We start from the raw sequence: 22,451 nt of genomic DNA on the forward strand, positions 1-22,451 counted from the left end.
TGATATTTTATGGATAGACGAGTATTGTTTTACTATTATCTATTATGGCTTGGTTTTCGCAGGGCTTAATTGAATTTTCAAAAACTAACCAACACAATCTTTAAATTATTATAGTATTATTTCAATAAAAACAAATACGTATGACTGACAAAGTTTAGTACGCACTATTTATGGCAGGTTTTAACAGCCTACATCCACCCTTCGTCACTGATACACAGTAAATGTTTTTACCCTGTATGATAATTTTCAATTCTCTATAATGTTTTGATTATTATTACTGTTAATGCCGAAATTAAAATACCATCTTGTAGTACTCGTTTCGATCTACGAGACTGCATTGCCAGTTTAAAAAAATCAAAAATGTGACATAACATGTTCTTCACCATCCTTCATATTATTATATCATAAATACGCTTTTCACTCAAATTCAATTATCTCGAAACTGGTATTTTTTACTTATCGCACTGTTGCTTTTAGGTGGCGATATATAAATCGAAATATGTAATACGCTTTTTACTATGTTCAATAGTGTAGAACAGTTGTTTCCTATTTTTTTTAAAATAAGAAAAATATTTCCCAGATCGCTAACGCAAAATAAAAATTGTTATTTTTATAGTATTTTATTTATTAGTTTTTTAAAGTATACCTATATACATATATTATAATTTTATTTACACTTCAACAAGCCATGAGGCCGAATGATAGTAGTGTAGTGAAAGTGGCGCATGGAGATAACCAGGTTGATTCCAGACTATTGGTCTTCTCAGTTCTTAACCGGACACAGTGGTGTTGCCTCCCAGCTCTGTCAGCTTCGACTAATAGAATATCCGACTTGCTTATTTGGCAAATTGCATGATGCCGATCACATCCTCTAGAATTGTCCCCATATGTCAGTTGAAAGAAAAGAGCTTCTTAAGTCGGTCCGACCCTCAGTTGGACCGGTCGGCCATTGCGACTTGATATCTACGTGGGAAAATTTCTCAGATTTTAAAAAGTTTACGGTATTTTACGGCGAGCGAGAAGGTCTTTTTTTTCTCATCGAAAATTGACCGTAATATATTGTATCGAAGTAGGAATCACGCACATTCTAGTGCACGCCAACCAAGGTGTTGGGAAGTTGCTCCTGGGACACTTTCGGCACAAATTTGAAGAGCGCCTAACGTTCGTTACGCCACGGTATACGCCTGCATAACGGGTGTGGAGACTTGGCGGAGGGAAAAGCAAGTGTAGTGAACAGTAGTATAATTAATAATAGAAGTGAAAAAATCACAACAACACACAACAAGACAGTTTGCTAACGAAGATTGAAAAATAGCTGCAATCAGATTGAGCGTATGTAACTGTGTAAACTGAAATCTGTGCAAAGTTTAAGTTTATCCCATATCTTTCCACACTCGAGATTCGAAGCTTGTTATACCACACCCGGTATAGTAAGTGAGTTCACATTCATTTTGTGTTGCCTGTTGACCAACCTCCGTAAGAGGATGACACGATAAGAAGAAAAAGTTATTCAAACTCATCGTTCACACAACACTCAAACCAATCTTCATTTTACACCGACAAATAATATTACTTATATAATTAGTATTATCTTGCATGCAATCATACTACATGCTTATAAATATATTATTAATATGGGGTAGGTATATAGTATATTTGCATATGTGACAAAAGTATACTTAAAATAATATGTCTGGGCATTGTTAATGATATTTGTGCATAATATGTCCAACATGTAAATGTTATATTGAACATTTTAATGGATGATTCTAACATATTATTATATCCAGTGCAGTAGTGTGGCCGGACATTTTTTCCAGGAAGGAGCGCTTGATATAATGTAAAAACAAAGTGTGCACCATTTTTGTCGGATCGTCCATAGCATCCTTGAACTATAATGGTTTGGTAGGCAGGTATTAATTGAATTCAAAAAACTTACCTGGACCATCTGCAAATTGTATTATTAGTTCAATGAAAACAAATAAGTATAAGTGACAAAGTTTAGTGTGCACTATTTATGTCGGATCTTAACAGCCTACCTGGGGGTGGACCCCTCACAGTCGGTGTCTACACTCAACACGACATGTGCATTCTGTTCATTTTTATGTGCAAAATATATTATTGTAAGTGATCTAATTGTTCAAACACTCTCTTGGCATGTCTGATTGATCACGTTAAATGTGATGGATAATTTTATTTATGTGTAGTCTCGTTAAATTTCCGTGTGATATATTTACTAGACGTGATAACTGTTTTTGTAATTCTTCCATCGGTTGCGCTGAATTTTCAGGAGGAGTCTCCCAAAGAAATAAAAAGGGTGAAAGAGACGAGCAGTAGTTCGTTTGATTTGAAGGAAGTGAAAAAGGAAGTCGGCACGCCGGTTCAGTCGGAACCGACGTCATCTCTTGACGATGCCAAAAATGTGGATCTCGACACAAGGTATATCATCTGAAATAACTCTCATTGTATTTTTCTATTATCGACAAATTTCCTTATCCCCTTTCGGTCCTTTTGATAATTATGTCAGGTGTACCCGAACAGCAATTATTAGCCGGCTCGCATATCTAAACTCATCTCGTCTGCAACGTGTCAAATACGTCGATGTTACTTCATCGTTATTCACAAAACCCACGTTACCAAATGGAGCTCCGCACATTGGTGGAATGTGACTTTCTAGTTTGAAAAAAACATCTAGCAACAAATCGAACAAAACGAACGCACACAGAGAATTTTGGCTCCTAGATTGAAGAAATCCTATACGAATTCCGTATTAAGAATTTTGAAGGCAATTCAATTTTCGAATGTAACAATTATATGTGTGTTTATATTGGTTCATTATTTATTTCATCTATTGGCAGCCCCAAAACCAAAATGGCGGCTCGCATTTTGGTTTCAAGTCTGTTGCTTTTAACTAATTGGGTGAATTTGAAATTATAGTGAAATGTCCTACTGTACGACAATATTATTTAGGCGAAAACAGGAAGTCGCCCTTGTCGCGAATAGAATATTTCACAGTGTTGTCATTTTTTGAGAAAACATATCCCGCGAAATTAGGTTTTAAGTTTATATCAATTCTATTCTCAGTAAGTTTATAAGTACATTAATTTATAAGCCTAATTATTGTTCAATAAATATCAATAGAATTTTTTTTTCAAATAATTTCACCTCTTAATTATTACTATTATATTAGGTTAATTAATATAGCGTAATTATTGAATTTGGAAGGAAATGTATCATTGAACCCACATTAACTGATAATATTGCTGCAGGTATTTATTAATTAAATAACCAGAACACAAACAGAAATAGACTAAAAAAGTAGAAGTAAAAGATATAACATATTCAATATTATATTGATGACTCAATCACATGTTTTATAATTTACAAATGTCTTTATATCGTATTTTTAGTAAAATTGTTGTAGAAACACATACTGTGAAAATAATTTTCTATAAATTAAATTATATCCACCTTACATAAATTTTAAAACAATATGTACCTACATACTTATCGGTTTAAAAATACAAGGACAATTCATTAACTAACTAATGATCATTTATACTTAATTATTATACGTCTAAAAATATTAATAAAATAGATTACGATACACATAACTTTATAATATACAAACATAATTTCCAGTATTTGGGGAAATATTTCTAGTATTACAACACTGAATTTTGACATACCTGACATGACAGGAACCCGTAAAATGGGCTTGTTGAAAGTATTGTATAGGCTCACCTTTTAAATACGACTCTTTTTCTTCTTCGCAATAAATCAAAAGTTTACTGATAATAATTCGAACATCATTTCGTATTGTGTTAGACATCTTTTGAATATAAAAAGCTTCAAATTACGTAAATTGATAGATGCGTCCAATACGAAGTGTCAAAAATGTAATGAAAAATTTGGGGGCGTTCCTAATTTGAAACCGGAAGTTCGATTAGCTGTACGTAGTTCACAGATTTGCCACGTAGCCAAGATGAAGTTGCCGGACAATAGTAGATAGGTGAAGTTCAGATTTCGCCGCTGATCTCTTATTTTTAGGAATAATATCCGACGGTATTTTGTAATGTTACAGAATAGCAATGTTGCTGAAGGGTGCGGGGGGTGGTGGAATGGCTCCTCCGTTCCTTCAGCTGGGCCTCAGTTCCGAGGAGGATGACGATGCCAAGGAAGCTGCGCCTGGAGTCAATCACAAACCGACACTAGCCGACGATGGTAAGCCTATTAATATTACCTCTCAAGAAATTAGTTTGCGTAAGATGTCCCCACATGAAAGTTCGCCAATTTTGTTAAACGCCGTATCGGACTTCACCGTGAAATGTTGTATCGGAAATATATGGCCGTATATTAAAGACCGTCCAACCTTTTTGTGTCGTATAGTATTGACATAAAATTCATCTCTAAATATAACACGGTTATTGTCGGTTTACACTTTACAGGAAGCCAGCAACAATTAAATTTGAAAATAGCCTATATACTGAATTATTTGTTAGGTTAGGTTAGGTTTTCATTCTTGAATTTTGCAAAAATCAGCTATTAAATTGAATTAATGTTCATATAGAATCTAATGAAATTGGAGACCGTATAGTATAAAGTCATCTCTTTCCGATAAGAAAGCTCACGGCGAACTGTGCGACGGTGAAATGTTTTACATACAATTTACATGTAACCGTATAATAATATGTAAATTGATAGTTGAAAAATAATTATTGTAATTTGTTTGGCGGAAGTAACAACTATTGCTGTTGTAATGTATAAAAGTTAGTTTTTTTTGTTATCGCCTCATTCGGAATACTGGGGGACACTTTTTATACGGCATTGAACATAACAGTGGCGAAGGGTGACTTTTGGAAAGAGGTAAGCTGTGGAGATCAGAGAAAAAGAGCACACTTGTCAGGTAACTTACGGGAAATAAGAAGATAATACTTACGATATTACTACTGATGAATAGGTGCACACTAATGACAACGACACACTGGTTATAGATTTCACCGCTGAATTTGTCAAATTATTTAAATCACTTATGGCAATAGAATTCCACGCATACTTTCTTTACCAAACAATACGCATCGCCAACAAAAAAGTTTGTTTAATGTATAACTGCCAGTTAAAAACAAATATTTATCATTTATAAATTGTTGTGAAAATGTCTAATATAAGTTTTTTTGCTGTATTCAAATCTAAATGAACCCTTGGAAGGTCAAGCTTTGATAATTTTTAAATGCAATCGTTCGCACATTTTCTACCGGGACACTACACAATTTAATAAATACTTATATATTTAAAGCACTGGCGAATGATTTCGGTACAATATGAGATAATTTATCCACATTCACAGTAACACAATGAATTTTGTATTATAAAATAAACCTTTACCACCGCTTTGACATGTCAAAATGACATAAACTGTGAATAGCATGTTATGTTTGTCTATGACTGAAGTAACCTAAATAATAATCGCGAATTAATACAATATTTATTTTTAATAACAATTTATAAATTATATGTGATCGAACACAATAGTTATTATTTTTTTTAATCATCCTTATTATTTATTATTTGCTTTTAAAGATAAGCAAAGACAATAAACAAATCAACATTTCGAATAAGCTTGTCTGTTAACGCTTCTGAGTCTCGAACAAAAACCCAGACATGCATGAAGTTGGCAACTGAATTTCGGTAGAAAATTCGGCTTGGATTATCGTTGAAATAATTCTAAAAATAGCACTCACGTTGGACGTTCCGTTATTTATTTTTGATTCAAACATGACAAAATAAAAGCTCTACTTATAAATAACGACGATAGATGGCAATCAATATTTTTATTATAACCTACAATGTCCTACAATATAGATATTTATTTATATAAATTAAATACTTGAAAATAGAAGGTAAGCTTTAAATAATCGCTTAGTATGGAGCCTTCGCCACTGGAACATAATCACCTTATAACAATCATCATGAACAAATCAATATTATGCTTTCAGAAGATTGGAAAATGAGTTCTAGATCTGGGTCTGCGTCTCCGGAAAACGACCAGCCCTTATCGACGCCGCCTTCTCCGTTCCTCAACCTGGACAGCTATCTCGAATGCCATCGATTGGCTTTGGAACAGGTTGGTACTTTCGTACTGTACCCATATTCAAAACCTTGCGCATTGATTCTCTGTAATATCGTTATATCACGAAGGAACTCCGGGGCAGTCGAAGCTGTCAACCATACAACACTATTATCGTTTACCATTGTGTGACAAAGACAGACATATATTTTATTTTGATATTTTTAGTCCATTTCATTTGTTCACAGTTGTCACATACATACGAAGATGATGTTGGAAAATGAAGAAGAAGAATTATAGTTTCACTTCTGTCGTGTGACTCTCGCCATACACTCATTTTATTAGCTGTTTATGGATGACAAAAAATCGTAAGTCTACAGACTGGCCGGCATCAGGCTCTGTCCCGTTTAGCGATTAGCTGTTGACGTTTGAGATGGTAAACCTGCACGGAGCGGCATAGAGGGATTTATACCTCAATGTCTTGTGATCTCTTGTCATAGAGTTGGAATCAATAATTTGACTCTGGAAAGGAAAAAAGGCGTAATCCACACAAATTGTACAGGAGGCCCATAGCGTTTTCGTTATGGTTTTTGGTCAAAGTTAAAATACAAAATAGACGTTACCTTGAAGTGCATGATAATTTATAATTTGGTTTTAATATCGTTAATCTGATATTAATTATTGAATTAATTAAAAAAAACCAACATAAATCGTTTTTCCCACGTCACTTCTTTGTTTTCTAAATTGCTAGCTGAATTTAAATAATAATTCGGCATTTGCAGCTTACATCCTTTGGACACAACGTGTATTTAGTCGTGTACAATGTTATTATGCAATAAAACCTATTTTGAAAAAACTGAGGGTTATGCCCTTTTTCCTTTCTACGGTCGAATCGGAATCATTTAAAGGTTGAAGCTGTATTCAGCTGAAATGCAGGTACAATGGCCCACAAATTGATAATTTATTTGCGTTTTGTTTAACCATTTGCAAATTACGGTGATTAATTGTAATCGTTGCAGATTGCATTGGCGAAGGAGCGCGAGAGGCAGTTCAACGCGGAGCTCTTAGTTCACCAGAAGAAGTTGGCGGCGGACAAGCTTGGCTCTGACATTTCCTCCAGCGAGGACGAGCTGCTCACCGGCAGCAGTCACCGCAAACACAAAACGGCGCGCCACAAACGCAGTGCTGTCACCTCGCCCAAGACCCTCTCCAATCTGGACGACGCTAGCAAGGATGCCACCATGGATTCCGGTACGGGCAATGCCGATAGGAATCTCGATGACGATCAGGTAAAAACGCTTGACATTACCGGAAGCTTCTTAGTGTGGATAACTATAAAAACACAAAACTTTATCTATAATCTTTTGGAACTGTCTATTTATTTTTTTGTAATGGTAACATCATATCGCACCCGTGTTGGCCTAGTTGGTAGAGTGGCTGTCTCTGTATAAATACGAAACCGTGGTTTGAACCTGAGACTGGTCAAAAAAATCTATGCTGTATTTTCAATATGTATTTGATCCAATGGCTTGGATGAATGACTAACAACTATTCGTCGTAAGAAAAGATAAGTATGAAGCATGTACGTATACCTACCTACCTGAGAAAAAATCTTGAACCTAGTCAGACTCCAGAAGTGTGAGATATGGCTATGACTAGCTTGAACTTGATACGAATTTAAACAACTTGGGGGAGAGGATACATCCCTGAGGAACACCCTTTTGAACTTTTGAATAAATCAATATCATTCGCATATTTTATCATTGACTTCATTAAAGAATTGGAGAATTTAATACGATTCACTACAAATTGTCTGTTTATTGGAATCTTTCCGCAGATGTCTCTGTCGTCACTGTCATCGACGGAAGCCAAGATAGAAGAAGAGCCAGCGGTTCCCTTTACGGCAGCCCCACCTCCGGGATTCGTTCGAACGGATTCCATGTACCCTGGTTCTCTCGCTTTGCCACCCGGGTATACCAATGCGCCCCCACCCAGCACATATGGATACCCGCCACACAACCTGTGGTCACATCAAGGTAACTATCATTAATTCACAACATTTACGATAACATTGCTATACACATTGTATACAAATACAGTGAATATATTAAACAGACCCTAATTAAAAATGCCCATGGTAGCCGAGTGGGTGCAGCGTCGTGTTTCGCCCCCGACTCGAATCCCGAATCTGGCAAAAAAATTCACATGTCTGAACCAGAGTATGGACATAATGGACTGAGCAAGTCGCTAACATTTCTCGTAAAAAGAAAAATCTGTTACTACAACCTTCACCTTGTGGAGGCCCATGTGATTTAATTAGGATCAGACGTAAAAAAATCATATTTATACAAAACAGTATCCATAGAACTGGCTCTGACTTGAACTTGCTCTGACGTATTCAGTTCAACGTGAAATGTTGTATCGGAAATAATATGGTCGTATATCAAAGACCGTCAAACCTCTTTGGGTTGTTTAGTACTGAGATAAAATTCATGTCTACATAAAACAGTTCTTTTCGGTTGACAGGAAGCCACGGCAAATAAATTTTGAAAGTAGCCTATGTACTGGATCATTTGATAGGTTAGGTTAGTTTTCATTCTTGAATTCATGAATTTTACCAAAATCAAAGACGACTGTATAGTATACGGTCATCTCTTTCCGATAAGAAAGCTCACGGCGAACTGCGCTACATTTATTATTATGTCAATGTGTTCTTTCAACTTTTTAAGAATGTTCTTTTTCTCTTGAACTGACAATGTTTTTCATTGCTGTGACATTTGAACGGGTGTAAACAAAAAAATTATACAATCGCGTTGTGTAACCGTGGTTTTCGACACTGCAGACATGTCTATAAATAGAAATATGCTCGCGTGGTTTCCATTCAATTCAGTGATCGCCATACATTTGCATGCAAACCCCTTTGGTGCACATCATTGGTAGCTCCATTTAGGTTGTGAATCTTTGGCTTGCCTGGTCTGCACCCTATTAGATTACCCAAAATTACATTGAAAGGCTCTATTGAACAACACCTTACCCGTTACTCTGCCCAACAAAAACAATCAACCCCCATTTGATAGGATCACAGACAACTGTGTCGCTGAGTTTCAAAACCCGCTATAACACTTTTTTGAAATAATTAAGATATATATATCGTTGGATTCGTTATTAAAATCTCTATATGAAAATTTTATCGCCTCTTTCAAAAGCCGCCACGATTAACTGTCATTTATGAAACAAAATCAATGTGTCTATCAAATCTCACTATAACACTACTGACACATTCAAAAACCTTTTTAGTTCAAAAAGTTTTTGTTGATTTTCTCTACATAATGAAAAAGTGTTATAGCGGGTTTTGAAACTCAGCGACACAACTAAGGCCGCAGAATAAAAAAATCATGTACAACTCGCCATCTGAATTAGTGGAATTCATTAACACTACAACAGACCAGGAATGACAGTAATTTGTTAGTAATAGAAGTGAAACAATCACGCCAGACTTTTGAGAAAATCATATAAATATATTGTGACCTCACCGGGATCAAACTCAGAGCTCCCGGATGAAAGGCCAGTGCTTTACGCACTGAACTACAAGGGCCCATGATGTAATGCTTTGAATTGATTGTATTTTTAATTTGATGTAATTTTTATTGAATTCTGAATACTTCAGGCATAAATTGCGTGAAAGAAAAACGTAAAACTGGGAATTAATATAATAAACTGAAACGGGGCTGCAGAAACTACTAGGGCTTGTAAAATCGAGGTTCCATTGTGTTCTCTTATTTAAATTGATATTTTTCAACATGTAAAGGTAAACGTCAAATAAACATTTACAATTGATTCTTCGACCACAGCTAGTGGCAGGATAAGATAAAACAATTGATAATCCAGTACACTCAGCAGAATCTGCAAACACTAGTCACTATCCATTTGTTCTTAATTTTCAGCTGGTTTCCCGTCGCAATATCCACCCCCTGCGATATATCCGTACCCCAGCGGAGAATTCTTCTCAGTGGGGGGGATGGGTCCGAGTGGCGGCGACGGTTTTCCCCTTCACCATGGCTCAATCCCGCCAGGTCTCGGACAGTCATACCACCCGCACATCAACTACGGACACAAGGGACCTGATGGCGAGGTAAGATAATCTCAACAGATCGCAAGAATGGTGTACTGTCAACATGTCACTGCGGTTTATATATTATAGCAGTGGCGAAGGGTGGAGGTAGGCTGTTAAGATTCGCTATAAATAGTGCACATGCATTTGTTTTTATTGAACTAAGACTACAATTTACAGATGGTGTTAGTTGGTTTTTAAAAATCAATTAAACCATGCCTAAACGAAAACATAATAGTTTTGGTCTAATTTGGGCAAAACGACAAAATTGTACACACTTTTTCATTCATAGTTATTTGTTTTTGTTGGATTAAAAATACATATTACTCATATTGTTGGTTAATTTTTTTAATTCATTAAGCCCTGCCTAAACCAAACTATAATAAATAAAAAATATTATTCTATTTATAGAATATTCAAAGTTATGTATGATTTAATTGCATAATTTTAGATATTTTATAGATAGACATGTATTTTTTGACTATTATCTATTATGGCTGGGTTTCTCAGGGTTTAATTGAATTTTAAAAACTAACCAACACTATCTGTAAATTGTAGTCTTATTTCAATGAAAACAAATATGTATGTCTGAAAAAGTTAAATGTGCACTGTTTATGGCGGATCTTAACAGCCTACCTCCACCCTTCGCCACTGTATTATAGGGACCACTACCGAATGCCACAAACGTTATCTAAAATATGATAAGATGTGAAGCGATTATTTGTCACCAGCATTATTGTACTCTTATGAATCGCTTGCGAATGACACGCTCGCCATATGTGGTAATAAACACACCCAAACGTGAAACACATACATGCAGGCCAAGTGGACTAATAGCGTGTCCATACATTCACTTACTTACATTTTATTCAGATGCCTATTGTGAACGATGAAGTAATTTATCAATTATAGCCACTCTAAACTAGCCACTGCTCAGACGCACCGGTATGACTGTGCAGCATCTTATCTCTTCGTGGCTACAAATAACTCCTAGACAACCCGCCTTCGGTTCATGGTCTTTAAAGATGTGGCGTTTGACATCCACTGTGTTGATTAGGCCGGAACCGGCTTCAGGAGATCTTATAACTGGGAGTTAGTTTAATTTTATGTATAATAATGAAGATTTAATAATTGTGTTTTATTATTTATTAGGTATGTGTTAAAGCTTTAAAAATTATAAATTATAACCAATTGTCTGCTCAATCCAATGTTAGCGCACCTGAAATTCTAAGAAGATCACACGGTAACTCAGCCAATGCGACCGCTCAGGTAGAAGGGAAAGCAGGAAAGGGCAATAGTTAGAGATTGTCGTCACTTGCCACTTGCATACCTGGTAACATATCATGGCTTCTGTCCTTTTAGCCAGCTGGCTATACGCTTTGTTGATTGCATTTATAAATTCATATTATGTATTATTAATTAATGTAGACGCTGTAATCGTCCTTTTCAAATAAATATCCCTACGTCATTTCTTGTTGATTATTGGATTCGCCCATCCTCAGCTGTAGCAATACTCTGCGTAATTTTGTACGGTGGGCAAAGTCTTATGTTACATAATACCATAATTTGATAAGGCTCCATCTTTTTATTTTGTTGCGGTCAAACACGTTGTTTTCAACCAAGAATTGATACCATTAAAGTATCCTAAAATGTGTTGTTTATGGTTTTTTTTAGCTTTACGAAGACCCTTACTACCCGACAATCAATGAAGTCACAAACCGGGTAACTGAAGAGCTGAAACAGATCTTGAAGCGGGATTTCAATAAGAAGATGATCGAGATCACAGCGTTTAAGCACTTTGAGATGTGGTGGGATGAGCAACTCCGAGGCAAGTCTTCCGCCACTGTTGCGGCGGAGGAGAAACCCTCTAAGGTCATCGTTGCCGGCAAAGCTTTCTCGGAGAGAGACTCACAAGTTCCTCTCCAGGATATCTCCAACAAGAAAGAGGACAAGATTGACTCGTTCAAGTCTATTTTGGATCCTCGTGGCGATTTCGACATGGGAGGCTACACCATCGGCTTGGGCCTGAGGGCTACTATTCCAAAGATGCCCAGCTTCAGGAAGAAGCGGGTGCCGTCGCCTGTGGTGCTCGATGAAGATTCTTCCAATAAACGCCTCAGCGATCAGGTGAGATTTTCATCATATTTGTATGAATCTTAGAGCAATAATACTGAACACAACACAATTAACCATCTTTTCCACTAAATTAACTAAAAATATTTACCACTAACTTTATATCTCACACAAAAACTATATATATCAGCAACACGTACTCGCAGTATTTGCCCTAAGCGCATCTGTCAAACTAATATTTACCAGCGTCAAATCCCAAAACCTAACTCCTTTATTCATATGTCTTCTATTTTACTCTAACGCGTATTGCAGACATTTTTCGCGTGCCAAATACTTTTTTACTTGCACTTATGGTTTTTGTTCAGGCCTTGATATGTATGGGATATTACCCTAAATGAGGCAATCTAATATTTGTTGTTTTCTGGAAAACCAGGTAAATTTAATTGACAGTATAAATAACTTTATCTTTGATTTGTTAATATAAATAGCTGTAGGATTGTATATTTTGTATTAGTTGAGAAAGTCACATTAAAGCGGACGAAACCGGTCCTGGTTATTTTAATTAATAAGAAAGGTATTAACAAATATTTGGTTTATGTCTGTAGGAGGAAATAGTCCAGAATTCGGATTCAGAAAAAGAAGTGTCGAGGTCATCGTTTGTGGTGAGTCCGCATCGTAGAGGAGGCTCCTACCTCACCACGGCCAGGCGGCGGTCATCCAGCAAGAGTAGCTCAGGGTAAGTACACAATTGTACTCTTAACCCTTTCCACGCGAGCCATTTTCGCGGGAATTTATTTTCAGTCAACTGATTTGTTAAAACGGTCACTACAGCTAAAACAGATCGATTTTAAAATTAGAAAATAGATTACTAGATGAACTATATATCAGTTATTCCAAATGCACTAAGAAATAAACTATATTCGTATTCTCACTAAAAAAAATCGAAGAAAATGAAGACGCTAAAAAATATCCAAGCTTTGGCCATGCGTCAATATGGCGGGCCGTCCAATGTCACATACACGATTTTTAACACATACTAGCGAGCGCTCTGCCGCATTTGTATTTGTTATACACAGGGCTGGGTACATGCTGCCAGAGTTAGTTACGGTCTATGACAGATATATTACTAAATCAAAATCACACTTGTGGAATAATCCAGTGGGTTATCTTATCGCATTTTGTAAGTCGTAAACTCTTTATTTTATTACCGTTTCAAATTTTGAACCTATATTTATTTTCGTCGCCATAAAATAATGTTCCGTCATCGTGACACTTACTCATTAGGATGTTTTGGAGAATAACAGTAAAAATAATTACCCCCCTGCTAAAATACTATTATAATATAATTTATGAGGCGCCGTCGGCTTTTTCATTGTACAAAGGGCCTGTCAAAGATCGCCAGGCAAAATACGACCATGTAAACAGAGCTAACACAGTTTCGTGGCACATAAAAAATAAAAATTATTACCCATTATAATAATGTAAATATCAAATATGGAACAATGAACAAAGCCATACAAATTTACTGGAGTGCTGTGCGTCGATAAAATATTTTCCAGCATGATTTCTTCGATAATATTATGTGGTAGTGACATTTTGGCGGGTGAAATAATTATTTCACATATATTTACAATGACAAAAAATACTAAAAACAAATCGTCAAAATGTTTCTATCGAGATCACAAATCACTAAGAAAAAATACATAACACAAACGTAATCGTAATAATTAATTAAAAGGTAAATAAAAATATTATCGATGCACACTTTTCGATGCATGACCAATGTTTTGTTTTGATAACCCTGGTGACGCATCGAGTACACCCGTCTTCGCAATGACGCGCGATTCAAATGACTGAATAACGAGTGTTCTTTTCAAAAATATATTTCCTTGTGTTTTACTTGACATTTTTATGATCTGTTGCCTGATATGTCTACCTAAAGGTTTGAACTAATTTTTAAAGCATATTATTCACAAGTGTCTCTTCTACTTTGGTCGAAAACACGAGATAAAGTCTATGGCATGTTTACATGCCATACGCAGTGTATTTACAGGTCCAGGATGATTGTGCCCACAGACTGGGCGCCAGGACAACTGGGTACCGCCGAATCATCCCATTCCCTATAGTTACATACTACTAATATGAGCATTTGATATTCGTCTGTGTTTTGTAAAAAGGGCGAATTAACCAAAATGCTGTTTTACAGAAGGAGGATTTTTAACTTTTGACATTTATTTATTAATTACCTGTGGATGATTATAAATGTCTAACAAGTTTATAATAAAGCTTCAAAGAATACTTACTGTCTTTATAATAGGCTTTATCGTATAATATTTTATATAAGGCCTAATATGTCACATTCGCTTTTTATCTGTAACACTAAGTGGATATTCGCCCTTACGATTATCGTTTTTAAGTACTTTCCTGTGGAGATACAAATTCGCCGTTTTTACACAACAATGTTAGTAAGCTACATATTGTTTTTTCATTAGGATCTCAATTTCGCCAAAATGGTTGATTCGCCCTATTTACAAAAGACCGACGATATTATCAAAGTGCTACAAAAATCGTTGTTGTGTGTCTTAAAATCGCCATGATAACTAGCTACATTTATAGTATTGTCTTTAACTGGTTCTATGCCTTCAGTGAGGTATCTCGCTCTATGAGGCTGTGATCGACAGGCCGCACATACAAATTTAGTGAGTTATCTCGTCCGACTTTAAACTCAAATTACTAGCCACTGTCGATTGATTTGCATAGGTAATCTTAAAAATTAAACACACAGTGACATCTGTTTGAATAATTCTGAAATACTAAGCCACAAATTATCGGTATTACAGTGATTGTAATAAGAGTTTCACACTACATTCAACGTTTGTCGATAAAAATCTGCGGCCTGTCAGATACTGCCATAGTAATATTGTGAAACATATAAAAGGTTAGAAATAATTTATTCACGCAGTTTTATATAAATTATTTTAAAATATGTGATATGAATTTAACGGGCAGTAATTGAATTTAAACTTTCTTATGAAAATTATGAATGACACCACATAGCGGACAATCGTGGGTATTCTGCGAAAAAGCACTAGGTCAAAATTTTGCTGTTTTGACTTAATGATGAGGTAATCTTATTAAGAGTACGCTCTATAGTCTACAAAAACACACACAGTCATATCTATAAAACTGGCGAAGATAATTTATGTTATACGTCAAAAAGACATACATCTATTCAGAGAAAAGGCACTAAATGGACTTAGTGCATTTGCTTCTCTCATTCTCAGGCTATATTCACAAAATTCTGCGTGCGAAACTGCACTAAGTCATACTCAAAGCAATATCGCAGAAAGTAATTTGCCTTTTATATATATAAAATAAGTTAAGACCGTCCAAACTTTCAAACTCGATTATCTCAAAACTAGTATTTTTGACTTAATGCTTATTCGCAGTATCCCACGATATTATCCTCAAAGCAGACACCTTAATGTTTACATCAAGCCTTTATTGTTTGCTGTGATTTGCTGCTCCAAAAAAATACTGCTAGAGTGTGTGCCTTGAGTTTATACTTTAAAAATGATTGCAGATCGTCTTCATCGGAAAGTTCAAGCGATGGCAGTTCATCGAGCGATTCGGATAGTTCAACGGTCAGGAGCGGACGGGAGACTGGCCCTGGGCCTGCTGTCAAGGCCAGGGTTGGCGGAGCCATCTACTCCGACACCGATACGGATGAAGAAGATAACGTAAGAGGAAGATTACGTCATGTTTAGAACAAGAAATAGGCGAAAATATGCATTTATTTTGTCGCTCGGCGATTGGATAACCACTGGACAAATACCATCATACAGAGGCACTAAATACCCACAGGGACGTCTTAAAACCCGCTGGATAGATGAGCTCGTAAAGTTCTGTGGATGTACGTCGCAGCAAAGAACTAGGGACCGAGAAGAGTGAAGACAGCTAGGGGAGGCCTTCATCCAGCAGTGGATCGAACTTGGCTGATAATGCATTTATCAATTAGAAATATACTAATGCAGTGTTTGAATTATTTTTGGAAAGATATTTCTTTACCTGAAAAGTCATTTATGATTGATCGATGTAATTGTGATTGTTATGCTCGATTGCGATTATAATATATTATGTATTATCATTTTTATCACTACAAAGGTCATGAGGCCCAATGACAGTAGTGTATTGAAACAGTAGTTTTGTAATAGAGGTGAAACAATCACAACCAAAACTCAGGTTTTGAGAAAATCACTTAAATATATTGTGACCTCACCGGGAATCAAACCCGGAGCACCTGAATGAAAGGCCAGCGCCTTACACACTGGACTACAAAAGCCATACATGCAATGCAAGGCATTTTTATCTCACCGTGACCTTGGAAAATAAGTGAGCAATAGTGGCATGCTTGAGACAAATGAATCTGCAGTGTAAAATGACTTGCAGGTTATTCTGAATTTCAGTAACCTTATTCTTAAATAAGTTTGACTTTCTTATAATACCTAGCTAACATTTTTGGTTTGAAATGTTTTTTTAGCTAAAATTGCCGCAGCGGATGAGCAAGTCGGTGAAGGAGCGTAGAGAGGCGGCTCGCAAGGTCTACTCCTCGACGTCTGACAGCGACTCTGACTCCAGAACCAGTCGGAGGAAAAGATCTCAAGGTTTGTTTGCATACACGACTTTTATTCTCTAATAATTGCATTTTAATTGTCTTATGCCATTGAAATGATGACGTATTTATTGAAAATCAGTTAAACTCAACGGGTTTAGATTATACCCACAGCAGTGTTTTCCGAATGGATTCATCAAAAAAAAAAAATTGCCCACTCATTGTCACCAAATTAAGAGATCAGTGTGCAATTTGTGTTTTCTACAGTTCAAAGTGATTACTAATGGTGTTTGGTAGAACGTTTGTTTACGATGGGTGCTTACATGAAGACGTGCTTTCTTTCTTTATTATAATGAACCATCCTTCGATCTCCAGAGTAGAGGTGAGTTGGAAATACTGTCACCAGTTTGCGTACTCAAGTTTCAGATGAAACTACCCATACTCAGTATGTGTGGCCCAATAAACTTATTCCAAAAAACTTGTGATGATATCATCGTGAGTCGCTGTTCTGTGCACTCGCCAGTTGGTAGACTTTCAACACTATTGACATTAAATGCGTGCGAGAAACGAGATAGCACTTGAATATAGGTAGATTTTAATTTATTAGTCTATTGCGTTTGAATGTATGAATAAATAGTTCATAAATTTTGTGTCGCAGCACAGTGGTGAGATGACGCTCAGGCTTAGGCTTGTTATATGGCCACTCAAAACATGTTTAAAATTAAAAAAATCACTGTTATTCATTTTTGTTAACAAGAATATTGTAACCTAACCGAAAAACAACTCATAAATTTAAAATGTGTTTTTTATAATAAATGGGACTTTTCGACAAGCGGAGCTCAGCGTCTTTTTAGCGATTCTATTGAAGCCGATACACAGTCTGCGTTCCCTGAGCCGATATGTATTTCAAATAGTAATATGGAGTTGGTTTTAGTTCCAGTTGAATATGAAACTTTTGTCTCATACGCACGCCAAACGCTCTACATAGTATTCCAAATACTATTAAGTATTTTGGAACAAGTTTTGATACCAAGTATTTTTTATACTGGTAGTAAGTATACTTAGTCTTCAAAATCGACAAGTTTTCCCACCTCTATTCCAGTGACAAGACTTTTCCGCCTAAAAACCCGGCCGCGGAATTATCGTAAACTGTTTGGCTTGATAATTTGCTTGACGCTGTTGCCAAATACCATGTTTTGACAATAATTTGTATTTTCTAAAGGTGTCTCAACATGTGTTCAGCCTTCTGATAAAAAGGTACCGTCACTCGGCCTTCTCCCGTGGCTAGGAGGAGAGGTATCACTATCTAAATACTATGATAGGTCGCACAAACACCTGTGATTGGTCAGTGTCAGTGAACGTAGTAGTTACACCGTCGTTACACGTGCTGTATTATTTGTACATTAGTATGAATCCTGATTAATATTTTTATCAAGATTTCAATTCAAAATATTGACAATTAAAGTAAAACTTCTTTATAATGTAGGTGTGAAACACTTTAGAAAAAATGTAACAGCTCTTCTGCGATCGAGACGTAACTCTGGGCACTCAATGGAGGGCGATCAAATTCATATTAGTCTACAGAGTCGAAGCCTGGACGTTAAAAGGAACGGATGTATTGAGTGACGTAACTTGAAGATAACCTGGGCTAATCACATTACTAATGAGGAGATTTTTAAAATGTGCTAATAAAACAAAATAACTTATAACAAGCGCCGAAAAGCTTCACACTTCAGCCATTTTTCCACAATGATACGTATTTTTAACTCCATGCTGGTTTTACTCTACTGCCGATTTTGATATACTCGTAAAAAAATATTTAAATTAGTTCTGTCGTATCTCATGTGTGTTTGTTTTTTAGTAGTGAAATCTCAAACTCCGCCTCCTCTAGACGGTAGACTGGGCTCGCCCATCCTTTCGCCGGAGGAAGACAACAGCAAGCTGTCGGAGGTAGCGGCCACGGGTGACACGGAGAACACTCCCGCACGGCCAGCCAGCTCCGAGCCTCTGGACAAAAAGGCAGACCCCCTGCAGGACCGGGTCTACTCCGACAGCGAGGAGGAGAGAGAGTACCAAGTAATTCTCTTTTCTAAATATTTTTTTAGCATGTTATAGAACATGTATAAGGGAATTGTAAATTTATCTCTCGTAAGTGGAATATATCGATATTCCAAGCAGTTTTTCTGTACATATCTTCCATCAATCTTACAAAGAGGTAACTAAGTTTAAGCTTTCGAAAGTTTTCTACTTCTCGGCTTCCACTGGATGACTATATTTTTCCAGTGATTGTGTCTTTATAATATATTAGTGGGGCCCCCCTGGACCCCTCCAGACCCCTGAGCCTCCGCAGAGTGGACGTTGTATTAACCCTTAGACTGCGTATGGCATGTAAACATGCCATAGACTTTATCTCGTATTTTTGACCAAACTAGAAGAGACACTTGTGGATAATATGCTTTAAAAATTAGTTCAAACCTTTAGGTAGACATATCAGGCAACAGATCATAAAAATGTCAAGTAAAACACAAGGAAATATATTTTTGAAAAGAACACTCGTTATTCAGTTGTTTGAATCGCGCGCCATTGCGAAGACGGGTGTACTAGATGCGTCACCAGGGTTATCAAAACAAAACATTGGTCATGCATCGAAAAGTGTGCATCGATAATATTTTTATTTACCTTTTAATTAATTATTATGATTACGTTAGTGTTATGTATTTTTTCTTAGTGATTTGTGATCTCGAAAGAAACATATTGAAGATTTGTTTTTAGTATTTTTTGTCATTATAAATATATGTGAAATAATTATTTCACCCGCCAAAATGTCACTACCACATAATATTATCGAAGAAATAATGCTGGAAAATATTTTATCGATGCACAGCTCTCCAGTTGTTTGGCTTTGTTCATTGTTCCATGTTTGATATTTACATTATTATAATGGGTAATAATTTATATTTTTTATGTGCCACGAAACTGTGTTAGCTCTGTTCACATGCCTGGCGATTATTCGACAGGCCCTTTGTACAATTAAAAAGCCGATGGCGCCTCATAAATTATATTATAATAGTATTTTAGCAGTGCGGTAATTATTTTTAGTGTTTTATTCTCCAAAACATCCTAATGAATAAGTGGATGACAACATTATTTTATGGTGACGAAAATAAATATAGGTTCAGAATTTGAAACGGTAATAAAATTTGAGTTTACGACTTACTAAATGCGATAAGCGATAACCCACTGATTATTCCATAAGTGATTTAGTAATATATCTGTCATAGACCGTAACCAACTACACGGCAGCATGTATTCAACACAGCCCTGAGTATAACAAATACAAACGCGTCGAATTGCTCGGTAGTATGTGTAGAAACCATGTATGTGAAGACTGGACGGCCACCATTTTGAACGCGCGGTCAAAGCTTGGATAATTTTTAGCGTCTTCACTTTCTTCGATTTATTTTAGTGAGAATGAAACGAATATAGTTTATTTCTTGGTGCATTTGGAATAACTGATATATAGTTCATCTAGTAATCTATTTTTTAATTTTGGAATCGATCTGTTTTAGCTGTAGTGACCGTTTTAACAGATCAGTTGACTGAAAATAAATTCCCGCGAAAATGGCTCGCAGCGAAAGGGTTAACAGATTTTTGTTTTTACGCGAAATGTATGTTGGCCACTTGCTCAACTTATAAGGTCCATTCTCTCTGTCACACACATTGATAAACAACATGTAAATTTGCCAGACCCAGGAACCTGGGACCATGGCCCCCACATCCTGAAGCGGGCCGCCAGGCTAGGATCTTTGGCAGGTCCCCCTACCTATCGCTAAAGATAAAGGCAGTGTGACGCTCTACAGTAGGTGTACTTTAATAAATTCATTTGAATTATGGAGTTGTCGAGTATCGATACACAATTAAAAATTAAATCGAACAACCACATAATTTTAAATAATAACAATATTGAAGGACAATAGCGTCGCAGGTGACTTTTTTACTATTAGAGAGAATTTGTGATGTGTATTTATATCACTTTTCTGGCCGACTCGCCATGCCGGGCCCCCAGGCTAGAGCCCTGCCAGCCCCCCCTTTGTGGGGGTCATGCCTGTGACCCATGCATTATAGGCTGACACGTTACCCACCGGCTATCTTAGGCGTTATGTTTACTTGAGAATAATTTGAAAAATTTTAATCCTCAGGAAAAGAGAAGAAGGAACACAGAGTACATGGAACAGATAGAGAAAGAATTCCACGAAGAGCAGCAGAAAAAGAGAGAAGAGGAAGATAATAAATTACTACAGGCAGAAAATAACAAAATCTTCCCGTCGAGTAGTAAAAGTAACGATTTACCAATAGACAATAAAACCTCTCAAAGCGACCCCAGAGGCATAGGAAAAAAGAACGTTACGAGAAGTCCGCGACGAGAAAATGAGCACAAGATGGAGGTTGATGTTGAAGTAAAAGAAGAGAGTAAACCTATTGAAGAAAGCATGGCGATAGAAGCGTTGTTCAAACTTGCCGGTAGCAGTGATTCCATACCAAGGTATGCTATTTTTACTAGAACTAACAAACACTTAGGTATAACTTTATATAAATTATGTTGTTTTGTATGTTTTAATTTTGTACAATTCGCTATTTCATACATTTCTTAAAATTTGTAAAACTACACTTCCGTGCAGTCTCTCCTTCATTCTCTCTCTTGACAAGTTTATAAAGAAAACAAACACCTGAGTGGTAATACGCCTCGCTAACTTTATTTTACCCATGGTGTGGTCCAGCGCCATCTTTAGATTAATAAAGCCTGAGCATATCTTTTCGCACAAGCAACGAGTGGTCCACTGTTCAGCTGTCAAAATCAGATCCCAGATTGCTTGACTTATTGATTCGCCCTTTCTCGTTTCAAATTGAATTATAAAAAATTCTCAAATCAAATATATTAACTATCAGTGTTATTTATAAATACTACTGTTATTCATCAGCTGTCAAAGTCAGGCTAGTCTTTCACACGAAAACCGGTGGTAATATCGATTTCCAAAAAATATGTAGCCATTGATCTATGCATTACATTATTGTAGAAGGTGTGTTAATGCTAGTGTATTATTTATCATGTAACTCATCTATTCAAATCAAACCATTCCTGTGTGAACACAGCAGACGCGTCAGTATGTCGACAACAACGGGAGGGGAGGAAAAGGTAAGACCAGTCGTTATGAATGTATCGGCTTTCTACTTGAGTCGGCAATGTCTGGTCCCATTGATAAATAAATATTTTAAAATACTTTTTGATGTATTTTTTACATTGCTCTACCTTCATACATTCAACATTCGTACACACTTTCAGGAACCAATTACGTATAAAAGTCAAGGACCGCCTGTGCTTATTCCACAATATAATATTAATCAGTTCGGAATTATTTAAGTTTGATATTACTGTTGAAATTGTTGTTTTAATGGCCCGCCCCATATCAATAAAATAGAATATAAAGCAGCATTTGAACCAAGCGAGCGAATGTTCATTCGTCCCGCACTCCAGCAAAATTCTCTTGTCGTAAACGTTTATTGTTGAGCGAGCGAGCATTCTTTTGGAT

At 36.3% G+C, this 22,451-nt stretch overlaps 1 protein-coding gene across 1 annotated transcript in view; it reads left to right on the forward strand.

Annotated features, from left to right (window-relative positions):
- Set1 (SET domain containing 1) overlaps nt 1-22,451 on the forward strand; it is a 44,906-nt gene that overhangs the window by 13,678 nt on the left and 8,777 nt on the right. The window contains exons 8-19 of the mRNA XM_085950664.1: nt 2,291-2,439; nt 4,085-4,224; nt 5,997-6,124; nt 7,087-7,356; nt 7,905-8,103; nt 10,012-10,199; nt 11,853-12,305; nt 12,857-12,987; nt 15,835-15,991; nt 16,792-16,915; nt 18,725-18,939; nt 21,063-21,406. Coding sequence (XP_085806790.1) covers nt 2,291-2,439; nt 4,085-4,224; nt 5,997-6,124; nt 7,087-7,356; nt 7,905-8,103; nt 10,012-10,199; nt 11,853-12,305; nt 12,857-12,987; nt 15,835-15,991; nt 16,792-16,915; nt 18,725-18,939; nt 21,063-21,406 — 2,498 coding nt within the window. The remainder of the gene's footprint in view (nt 1-2,290; nt 2,440-4,084; nt 4,225-5,996; nt 6,125-7,086; nt 7,357-7,904; nt 8,104-10,011; nt 10,200-11,852; nt 12,306-12,856; nt 12,988-15,834; nt 15,992-16,791; nt 16,916-18,724; nt 18,940-21,062; nt 21,407-22,451) is intronic.

This window comes from Rhyacophila brunnea, unplaced genomic scaffold, assembly GCF_057557595.1.
Source record: "Rhyacophila brunnea isolate RB1 unplaced genomic scaffold, BYU_Rbru_1.0 scaffold_23, whole genome shotgun sequence".
Lineage (NCBI taxonomy): Eukaryota > Metazoa > Arthropoda > Insecta > Trichoptera > Rhyacophilidae > Rhyacophila > Rhyacophila brunnea.